At 38.4% G+C, this 12,050-nt stretch overlaps 1 protein-coding gene across 1 annotated transcript in view; it reads right to left on the reverse strand.

Moving 5' to 3' along the window:
- Positions 1–578: 578 nt before the first annotated feature.
- Positions 579–12,050, reverse strand: part of LIN28B (lin-28 homolog B (C. elegans)) — a 78,673-nt gene continuing 67,201 nt past the window's right edge. The window contains exon 4 of the mRNA XM_005883800.2: positions 579–5,533. Coding sequence (XP_005883862.1) covers positions 5,164–5,533 — 370 coding nt within the window. The 3' untranslated portion in view covers positions 579–5,163. The remainder of the gene's footprint in view (positions 5,534–12,050) is intronic.

Genomic DNA, 12,050 nt, shown 5'->3' on the forward strand with positions numbered 1-12,050 from the left:
TAGAGAGAGTGGAAGGGAGGGAGCGAGGGAGGAGGAGAGAAACATGCATTGGTTGCCTCCCATGCACACCCCAACTGAGGCTCAGGATGGAACCTGCATCCCAGGTACGTGCCCTTGACTGGGAATTGAACCTGTGTTCCTTCGGTGCAAGGGCGGATGCTCTAATCACTGAACCACACCGGGCAGGACTCGTTTCAACTACTTTTCCATTAATTAGAAAGAATTATAAAATGGTTTCTCCAAAAGGGCTTGAACACTTTTGTTTCAGGGGACGTTTCCTGAGCACATGCAGTGTGTAATCTGATTTAGAAGCTCACACACCATCATTGCCGGCGAATCCTGGACAATTCCTGATGCTGATAGAACCTACCTTTCCTTCTTCGTTCATTCATTCATTCATTCATTCAGACTGAATTTACTCGCCATCTGTATTGACATAGTGTGGCCCATATTTAAATCACCTGTATCTGAAGATGTTAAAACTATTTAATATATGTGTAAATGGCCTTTTATGCATTCATTTAACTGAGCAATCATACAAATAATGAAAAATCTCCAAAACTCATCATAAATGCCAACATTATATTTTTATTTTTAATCAAGTAATTTTTTTAGACCTCAAAATATCCATAGTTGACAGAATAAGACATTAGGCATGAAATGAGATATAAAACCCACGGTCTGCAGGAAGGCAAGCAGTATGTTAGCCCATCAGAATGACTGTACACGAGTGAAGGCCATGCGAAACATCTCCTTTTTTGTCCTTTAAAAACATACAGTTCAAGTGTTTTGTTTAGTTTCACTTGTAAACATGAGTCAAAATGGACAACGAGGCAATCTAAAGACTACACAGGATAATTTAAAAACACTAGATAAAACACCGTAGTAAAGAGATATAGAAATCAGTGTTCACTTTGGTCTCTAGTCTGGTTAGGGTGGTTAATACCAAAATAAAAACAATAAAAACACAAGAAACCCAATACATACAACTAAAGCCAGCTTGGTGGTGGGTGCCAGTGGTTGGTAGATGTAAGTAATTCGAGAGGTAGTCAACACCGTCATGTTTAAGCTGGTAACTCTCACAGTGTTAAGCCACAGATGTATTACAAATCACAATAGGTTCTCACAGTACAGTACTTTGCCATAACTTTGCAGCTTTGTTCCATATATAAAATTTAAAAACAACTCATTGGTCAACTTCTCACTCTAACTGAACTATGACACAGATCACATAACCACCACATCTTAAAGAGGCCGATGACAGCTATGTAAGACAGAATTAGATGCTTGTAACAAGTTGTTCTTCTCTAAAACAAATAAATCTAGGAAATTAACATCAAGGCAGCTGCACTTGTACATACTTTCCCAAATTTTATAACCAAAGGGGAAACACACATATATATTTTATGATAAACATATCTTAGAGAAAACAGATAAATTAATTTAAATTAACTTTAAGACTTAGTGAGATTTCCCATGTCCTGTATAATTCATCTTACAGTGAATGTTACAAAGTCTATTAACACTTATGGGCTTCTATTCACAAACTAAATACAACTAGCATTAACTTGGGGCCACATTGGTGCAAAACAAAACTGGGCCAGACTATTGAAAAAAAATCGGCAATAAAAACATCCTGTTTTTGTAGGTGGATTGATGCTAATAACATGATGTTTACTGATCTTTTTCCTTACATTGCACGCCAAACTTGCAAGTTATAAGCAGGTAAAAATCTTTCTACATCTTTCCATTGTAAAAATACATCCAAAGTCCTCTAGTAAAGACTAGAAATGCAAGTATAAAAATGTTTCCACTGTAATCAGCCGTGTAGCAAATGAATAGCTCACAGGGCTGAGAGACTGCTAGAGCATCTTCCTTAGGAATTACATTTGTGTTGACATGGGGGTGAGGTCAAGGAGCAACTAACTCACAGACCCCCTGCCCAACCCCTGGGTAACCCCTGTAAACGGATGCTTCACACAGCCCGACCCCTCAGTAGCTGGAAATGGCATTGCACATCACTCTATGTCCACTCCTTGGCACTAGTTAGCTGTGTGCCTAGGGCAATAATGCTGCAACATGCTTGGCTTCAGGGCAGCACAGACACAAATGCAGGAGATTGGCATCTTTTATACTGTTTGTCCAGCATGAATGCACTCAGACACCAGCCTCTCCTCTGCCACCCCCTTCCTGCCTCAACCTCTGGGCAAAGCAGCTGTTCCAAGATTGCTTCTGTGTGCTGTGTTGCGTAAGTGGAAGAGTGACCATAATTCTTTCATCTAAGTACATGATCGGTTCAAGGAAATGCTTGGAGACTTTGCTAAGTAAGTGAGATGCTTGATGCTTCATTATTCACAAGTGTTTGTCAGAAACATGCAGTTGGTGAATTGCTATCTATACTATAGAGAGGCTCTGTACCAGAGGGCGATCAGCCACTGGAAGGCTGGAGCAGCATAAAGGTGTGCTATGCATCAACGATGAGGTAGCCTTTTGTTGTAAACAGAGTTATATTTCACCCATGAAAATGGACACTGTGCTCACATCTGTGATATTCACATATACAAGGAGTTCAGGAATTCTACTGTCCAGTACTTTTCACATGAAATAGAAATAGGAGAACTGATATCTTAAATTCAGAAATTTTGATCTACATCAAACAGAGGTAGTCATTACTAACATCAGTATATAATACTTATATAAAGGTCAAAGTTATTTGGTTTGTTTTGAGTAAGCAGGACTGTAGACTATTCTGTAAAGAAACAACAACAACATCATCATATATGGTATGTTCCCTGAGCAAAGTTCTTTGTCCTGAGTATGTTATGCAATAGTGATAATATTCTTATATAAAAAATAAAACCAACTTTTAATCATAAGATAGGTTTGGTATGTGCTCTTAGTTCAGTCTTGTAAAATGCTTAAAATGATTTCAAATTGCACCCATAGGTCCACAGTTATACTCTTTTTTTAAAAAAAAACATGATCTCAGCTCTGCACTTTTTAATATGGAAACAGGGAATGCCCAATTCTCAAGTCCATAACTTCTCTAAGTCCATAGTTCTCTAAGGTCAAGAAACTTTGGTTTGGATTTTCAAAGTGACTTGTTATGGTTTGCATTTTTACTGTTCACCTGCTTATTATACCTGCTAAAAATTAAGCAATGCCACTTTGATTTGTCTACATAATTTAAATACGCTTACAATCCTCACGTAAGGCAAGGACGGACTTCTCTACAGCTATATCACATTCAATATCGTCAAAGGTAAGCGTTGCATCACAGCACACTGATATTTCAGTACATACTGTGGAGATTCTCACAAACACTGACGTGGAGTTCAGGCTGAGCTGTGGAGGACTGGCGGCCCAACCCCGGGCATTTCTCCTTATGCCCGGCTGGCTGACACAGCAGCAACTACCCAGGTCTACGTGGAAGGACAAGTGGGAGAGGGAGCGGACATTGGTAGGTAGAATAAATACATCATATTTGAATTATGCCATTTCTTTTCTTTCTTTCTTTCTTTCTTTCTTTCTTTCTTTCTTTCTTTCTTTCTTTCTTTCTTTTTTCTTTTCTTTTCTTTTCTTTTCTTTTCTTTTCTTTCTTTCTGATTATCTGAGCTTACACCAACAGGCTCATCATACAAAACTATATTTATTGCCAATGTTAAGCGTTATAATTGGTACCTTCTTGGAGATGTTTCAGTAAAGTACCCATAACACCTATAACCAGGATGACACCAAAGTGACTGAAACCCACAAGGGACCAATACGATGATTGTTCCCCAGCCAATTTATTAACATAGCCGAGGACCAAGCTGCGAAGCCTATCACCATCATGCGTGTTCATCCTGAATTCACCATGTAGGTCCCCTCACGATGGTAACAGAGGGAACTCCCTAGATCGATCTTGTTGTATAAAATCCTTCTAGCTCGCTGCAAGGAGAGGTTCTGGTACCTCTGGCCCAGCTCGTCACTCTAGTTGCCTGCCACCAAACACTGCACTTTTTAATATATTCAAGGTTATATGTATTGGGCAATTGTGAGCATCAATAATGTCTACTCTCAACCCTGGCATTCTATTCATATCTCTGCTGTTTTGTTTGTTTTAAAAACAAGTTAGGTAACTCTTCAGGGGGAATAAAAATCGCCACCAAAATATATACCAAACTATTGGATTTTTTCTCCAAGGTCTTCAGTAGTAAACAGGGAGGGCCCCTGCTCAAAGTGATGGTCAAAAGGACTGACTTAGTCAAGGGAAGCTGCTGTTGCCACAACCCCTTACAAAACCTCACAGCACGTGAAAGATTATGAGCTGGTATCAAAATACCACTGAAAACAATCAAGTCACTACATTTTTACATTGCCCTCCCCCTTCCTTTCTCTTAATATGTATCTAATTTACAATCAAAATATATGAATTAAAAACATTGAAATATCGGCACAGAAATTACACATTCATTGTCTTTTCTGGAAACACGTATCCCAGATTCAAAAAGCTTATGGCAGTCAGAGGCATGTGGAGTTAAGGTACTGCCTTCAAAAGGGGTGGGAGCACTCTATGGATATCAAGAAAAAAGGCAATCCCAAACTTGGGGGAGACTGACGATTTAAAAACCTTTAGTACCATGTGATTGGCAGCTCTGAGATCTGAAGTATCCTTTGGTTCACACGAAAGTAACAATCATGTTTTTATTTGTATGTAAGGTAAAGGGAGTGGTATTTCAAGAAAAACTCCAGGGGTTATTTTTGAAACCATCTAAATAAAATGCTTCCCACGAGTTTTCAATTCTTGGGGATGTTAAATTCTGTGAGGGAGGGTGTGTGCTTGTAGCTCTATACACACATATATAAAGACAAACTCTCTTTATATATATATGTCTCCATTGCTATATAAATCCTCCTACACACACAGACTCAGGCTCTCTCCCTCTCACACATGCACATATAGGTAATACATAGAATCTCATCCTCTGAATTACATCAAACATGACACCCTGCTCCAATGTAATTTGCTTAGAGTGATTTGTCTGTTTAAAAAAATTCACAGTTCCTCAACAGTAGTTAAAAATCCCAGGTCAGCTGCTGTTTGTGAAATACTGTTCCCCTATCCTTGCATGAGGTAGACTTCCCAACCGGGGAGAGAAAACGATACATTAAGAAGAAGGGTTATGTCTTTTTCCTTTTCTGGACAGAAGGCCCCTTTTTGCTTTGTTCTTCGGGGGCTGCCGATGACTTCGTGGAGGAAGCTTCCTGAGGGGACCGGCCTGGCCACTCTGCGATCTCGGACCTCGCCTCCTGAGGAAATGGGGGTGATGTACAGCCGTGCCCTCCCCCCACCTCCCGTGGGGAAGCCGCAGTGCATGGCTGTGAATCCGCTTCCTGTCTTCCCTGAGAACTGACCGGCGGCTGCACAACAGTTTTATGCGGGCAGTTGGCCACCATGTGTGTGATGCTCTGACAGTAATGGCACTTCTTTGGCTGAGGAGGTAGACTACATTCCTTAGCATGATGATCAAGGCCACCACAGTTGTAGCATCTGCAACAAGAATAATGAAAACATCTTAGAAGCAGGGAGTAGGTGTCATCAGATGTTATTTATGTATATAAAAAGATACCCCCACACACAAGCTGTCCATGAGATTCGCTCATTTTCATGTGCCTTCTTTAGTACTATGTGATGCCATTTATCAGACCATGTGTTTCGAAGGCCATCATCACCCAAACGCTCCAGCAAAGTTATGAAGCCAGTTGTACTTGACACACCAGTCAATGTAAAACACGAAAGGCTATGTAATCACTTCCATACAGAAATTACTCCTTTTCAAGATCTGACGGGTTATTTTAAAAAACACAGTTTAGCCCACTAGAGGGCAGCCAATGTTCAACACAAGAACAAACAGCTAGCTTTCGAAGGATAAAACAAAATAAACTGATGAACAAAATAGATCCAGAGACATAGAAACATGGAACAGACTAATGAATCTCAGAGGGAAGGCGGGGGTGGGTTGAGGTGGGAAGAGATCAAAGAACTTATATGCATATATGCATAACCCATGGACACAGACAATAGTGTGGTGAAGGCCTGGGACAGGCAGGCTAGAAGGGGTCAATGGTGGGGGGGCACATCTGTAATTCTTTCAACAATAAAGATAAATTAAAACAAACAGAGTTAAAAAATACAGCTGTTGACATAATAAGCACTGGCAATGCACTCAGCAATTGGGAAAATTATAGAGCAAATTCTATTTTATCAGCTTAACCCGTGGTCGGCAAACCGCGGCTCGCGAGCCACATGCGGCTCTTTGTCCAACTGAGTGTGGCTCTTCCACAAAATACCAACTTCTGCACATGGGCCACGAAGTTTCAATTGCACTGTACGTGCGCGCCCGCATGTGGTATTTTGTGGAAGAGCCACACTCAGTTGGACAAAAACCTTTCTTTGGGTATTAATTATTTTGACGATGGAAACCAGTTGACTGGAAGAATTTTTTTTCCTTTGTCCAAATTAAGCAATGCAGGGAAATCTGATATGTAGGGAAATCAGATGTCTATGGTGAATGATATCTGGCAAATTACCAAATAATTTTAGAGTAGTACAGTAAGTGTCTGATCAGAATGCTGTAAAAGAAAGCTAACTACTTAGATTGAATTTTAAAAGGTTGATGATAGGTCAGTGATGGAAAGAATTTACCTTATTTTCTACTGTAAGAAATTAGTTTTCCTCTAGAGTAATTCTTCTAAATTGAAATAAACATAAATCCATCCTTAATTAGTGTTTAAATACACATTGGGTGCATAACTTTATATTAGATGTTTGAAAATTTGACTTAGCGTCTAAAAACTGAGCAAGTAAATTATTTGGAAGATATATTTGCTTAATTCCAGTCACTTTCTTTTAAATTTTTATATTAAAAACAACAAAACAGCATAAAGTGGAGAAAATAAAATTTCCTAATTACAAAGATTTTTAATCTACTTGTTGAGTATAGAATTTGCTTATTAATTTGTCTCCAAATGAAGTGTCTTAAGGACTTTTTATTTCAAAATACATTTATGTCCCCATAATTCTCAGTAGGAAGCACAAACAGATCACAAAGTTTTTTAAAAATGGCAAAATAAGTGGTTACTATGAGAGTCAGCTTAAGACTATTGACAAAAAAATTAATTGTAATTAGATTTGTGTGTGTGAGAATAGCAAGCTCAATAAGTCATATTACTATATATTTCCAAGACAAATTACTAAGCTACTACTAATCTACTGAGCAATATATGTAGAATACTTAGTATTTTATTTTCTGGGATAAGTTATAAAGAGTGATTTTTACTTAGCAAAAACTAGGATAACTACGGCTTGCTTTTCACCAATACTACCTTATTTTCTTATAGATGTGAGAATAATGAATTCACAAGATGGGCTTTTATTATTTGCAATATTAATAAGTATTTATCTAGGGGAAAAATACATCACATTTTCAAAAATTAAGGGGAAAACCAATAAAGTACTTTTTCTGGTTAAATTATTTATTGTGTAATTATGTACCTTCATATAATACATAAAACTTTGTAATTAATACTACAATAAAGATTCACTATTGTTTCAGCCATGTGTTTAAAAAGATAGTGCAAATTTAAAGAATAAAAATTACTAATGCTTGAAATTCAGGTCCCCAAAATAACACACTAAAAAATGGCATCTTTCAGAAATATAATCATATTACTTATAATAATGTTTTCCCATATTCTATAATTGATAAGTGGATCTTTAAATTAAATTTGCCCATCCATAAAATATCTCCTTTTGAATTAAATTCACTTTCTTGAGGATAGCATCCAGTTAGGAGTTCATTTTCGAAGAAAGAGAAAATAGGTTAAAGGCTTCCGTGATAGAGCAGGCTCTTCTGCAGACACATCCATTTCATCAGTCACTGTGGTATGCACTGTGCTATCCAATTTAGAGAACCATTTGCCCACTCATTTACCAAGGGCCTGATGTCAAGATTCCACTTTCACAAATGGGGTCTTCCATCATATTCTATATGTGCATTTACCATTACGTTTGGGGTTTAAAAGTTATTTTGAAGAATACTATATAATTCTGGTTTCCTTGCATTTTGACCTGCCTGGTTAATGCACCCCTCACCCCCCAGCTCTTCAGATATACGCTATCCCTAAGCCAGACTGCCTTCCACACGGAAAAGATTTACATTTAGTGTATATATGCTTCGCCTTTAAAGGGGAGGAGTGGTATTCATTCTCCTATTCTACTTAATCATTCAGTGTCAATCACTCTTAGGAAGAGTGCAGATCACACTCCATTATAAAACCTTTTTCCTTCCCAAGGGACTGACACCAAAATGGAAATGTTCAGTTACCTTTCAGCCCACTAATGATACCAGACCACATACTCCACAGAAGCTCTACAAGGCACTGGTCTCCTTTGTTCCCTCTCCACACCTCCAAATCGGGCTTTTGTTAATGTGAATGAATTACACTGTGATGGGAGCATAAAAACGCCATGCATGCACATCTATACCTACACACTTCAGAAAAACAGGGCTTGGCAAAAGTACATTTATAGCTGTGAGTATGAGAAATGGTTTATTCTTGTTTTATTATTTATTGTATTATTTATTTGTATTACAACTGCAAACTTACTTTTGCTCACCCCTGCATAAGGATAGACTCACTGCGAAAGGCTACATAGAAGGAACCATACTCTGTGTGTATTCCCATAGCCCAACTAGTGTTAAGTATTTTACAAAATGATCAACCAATGTGACAAAGGACATTTTCTTACATATTAAAGATAAAAATAAATTAAAATGTTCAGATTAATCTTGGAACTTTATCAAATTCTTCATAAAATTCCTTTATACTTTAATTATAAAGAGCTAGCATAGGACATTCTTATTAAGTTACTTCTCATAAGATACTTAAAATGGAAAATAGATAATCAAATTGAAGTCAATTTTTAAAAGACTATCAATATCAAAATAAGATTAAAATTTTTAAATGAAAGAAGAATGCCAACAATAGATGTAGAAGCACCTAAATTGCAAAAGAAATAAAAACAGATCTTTTAGATTTACATCTTTAGGAATATCAATTACATTATGAAATAACTAGGTGAATTTTAGTAAACTAAGCCCAAACACCTACTAAGTTAATCATGACATAGCCGAAGTTTTGAGGATTCCATAATAAAAATGGAAACTCTGATTCAGAAACCAGATCTACTAAGATCCTTGAAAAACTTACAAGTTTGGGGATCCAAAATAAGTAAATTATATTTGAGTGACACCATAATGGTTAGAACTGAGCTCAACTAAAGACCACTAGATTCTATAGACATTACACAGAAACATTGGTTCTTAGATGATACCTCAATAGCTTAAATGAAACAATTCATCAACTGTGTATTTCCCCTGGATCCCAAAAGTGATTTTCAAAATCTGGGCAGAGGGGTGAGACCACAGATAGAGAGCCAGATTTGTCGTTTTAAAATTTAATGGATAAAAGTGGTGCTTCTAAGTATTTATAAAGTGCTAGCTTAGTAAGAATTTATTTGGAAATTTAAATTTACATTCTTTGGGGTTTGGTGGAGGCATTAAGAATAAGGATACTACAGAGCACTGTAATCTCCTCAAGAGAAAAGACATGTTGAAAGAATAGTAAATAAAGCAACATCGGGGAGAAAGAATAGATTGGGGGGGAGTGTGGGTGGGAAGAAGCTATGGGGTGCGAAAAGGGGGTGAATATAGGAAAGGAGTACATAAAAATCTCCAGAAAAGTGAGAGAAGAAAAAAAATTCAATGAAATTTCTCAACAGGAGGCTAGAGGCTAAAGAAAAAAGCCCGATTAGAAAGAACTTCAGAAACTAATTTGAGGAAAAGATAACTGACTCTGAAGAGATTGTTTACCATTTTTAATCTTGACAGTCCAACTAAAATCCAGAAATAATACTAATAACATTCCTCAAGTCTATAGTTTTCTATTCTAATACTAGAGGCCCGGTGCATGAAATTCGTGCACGGAGGGGAGTTCCTCAGCCTGGCTTGCACCCTCTCCAATCTGGGACATCCTTCTCGCAATCCAGGACTGCTGGCTCCTAACCACTCGCCTGTCTGCCTGCCTGATCACCCCTAACCCCTCTGCCTGCTGGCCTGATCGCCCTTACCTTGCCCCCCTGCCGGCCTGATCGCCCCTAACTTGATCCCCTGCCAGCCTGATCACCCCTAACTTGCCCCCCTGCTGGCCTGATCGCCCCTAACTGCCTCTGCCTAGGCCCCCAGTCTGGCCTCCCTCTGCGGAAGGCGACCTGGTGGATCAGGGGGAGGCACCGCCCCCATTACCCTGCTGCTGTTGCCACTGCCGGCCTCAGCCTCAGCCCTTCACAGCCGCCCATGGCTGCCTGAGTCTCGGCCCTCACAGCCGCTGCGGCTTTGTCTGGAGGGACGTCCGGTAGACGTCCACTCTAATTAGCATTTTACCCTTTTATTAGTATAGATGTGTGAACACTTGTTATCTAATTCAACTGTGTGTCAATCAACCCAACGCGGGAGTGTTGGATCCTAGTCTGGTGGTAAGAGGGAGGTGGATGGGCAGAAATGCTGTGGGAGGACCCAAGAAAGATGAGGAAAAGGAAAGATCCCGAGTGGAGCTTCTTTTAGAAGCGATCTGCCCACTCTGATCTCCTAAGGGTAAGAGAGACAGATCCTAAGACCAACCTTCCAGGTGAACGCCCCATTTTGTTCTGATGGCTCCCAACCATCTCAATTTACACTTGCATATAGTTTGTCCACACAACAGAATCTGCTCCAACAGACCAAGAGGAGAGTTAGAATTAACTCTGGTGAATCACAGTTGGAAATGCCTTTCAACAGCACACACGTTTTCTGACCTCTCTCAAAGCAACCTATTCTTTTATGTGAATTTCTGTTTCTTTTATTTTATTTTTCTTACATCCAAACTCCTAAGACTATAAGCCAATTAAACAATAAAACATTTGAATAACATTTTATATATTCTTCCTAAGTATAGTGGCAAAAAATATTGAGTTTTCAAAAATATTAGTTAGTGGTGATTTATGTTCTTTTAAAAAGGTTCGTATGGAACAAATACATATTTAACACCAGGAAGAATTTTATTTGTATCTATTGAAATATAGAAGCCAATATCCTCCTCAATTACCTTAATGCTAAAAATAAAATGATCTATACACAGCTGAACATACTATTAACAGAATTAAAATGATAATAATAGAAATGATAACAGGTTCAATTTATTGAGAGCTTATTATGTCCCAGATTCTGTGCAAAAGGTTTTTAATGTAAGATATAATTAGTCCTCCCCCAAAACCTATGAAGTAGGTATTGTATTGATAAAAAAACATTAACACTCAGAGGGTTTATGTAGAAGGGAATTTTAACTGAAATAATAAATTTAATTTGTATTTTAATTGCATAAAGACATTACACCCAACAACATTGATGTAAATTTATTATATGTAACTCTAAAAACATATAGGGACCTGAATTTAAAGCAAGAGAGAGAGAGAGAGAGAGAGAGAGAGAGAGAGAGACTGGAAGTAGATTGTTCTTCAGATCTGGGTTGCTGCTCTGTTACTATGCTGTGGGGAAGTGAGATTCTCTCTTTGAGATGAAAGGTTGAAACGAGTCCAGTCCAGACTTTTCACTATCAATGGCCAGTTTCATTTCTACCCTTCTGGTACTTTCTATGTGGAAAATTTTGTCTCAAGAATCATTCAATAATTTTCCATTCCCCTTAACCATATGACGCCCAACCACTGAGCCACGTCAGCAGTGTGGGGGGGGGGGGCACCAGTACTTTTTAAAGGCTTCCAGAGATAGGAGTGTGATGCTCTTTGAGAACCGCAGCCGTGTACTGACGTTACCAAGGGATTACTCTATAATCTCACCCACAAGGACTGTGGTTCAAACAGAATAAATATCCCAAAATATTGTTTCAAGAGTTTATTGATGCCCCAGAAAAGAAGAAAAAAGAAGGAAGGGAACAAAGGAGGGAGAGAGGGA

This window comes from Myotis brandtii, unplaced genomic scaffold (assembly GCF_000412655.1).
Source record: "Myotis brandtii unplaced genomic scaffold, ASM41265v1 scaffold8, whole genome shotgun sequence".
NCBI lineage: Eukaryota > Metazoa > Chordata > Mammalia > Chiroptera > Vespertilionidae > Myotis > Myotis brandtii.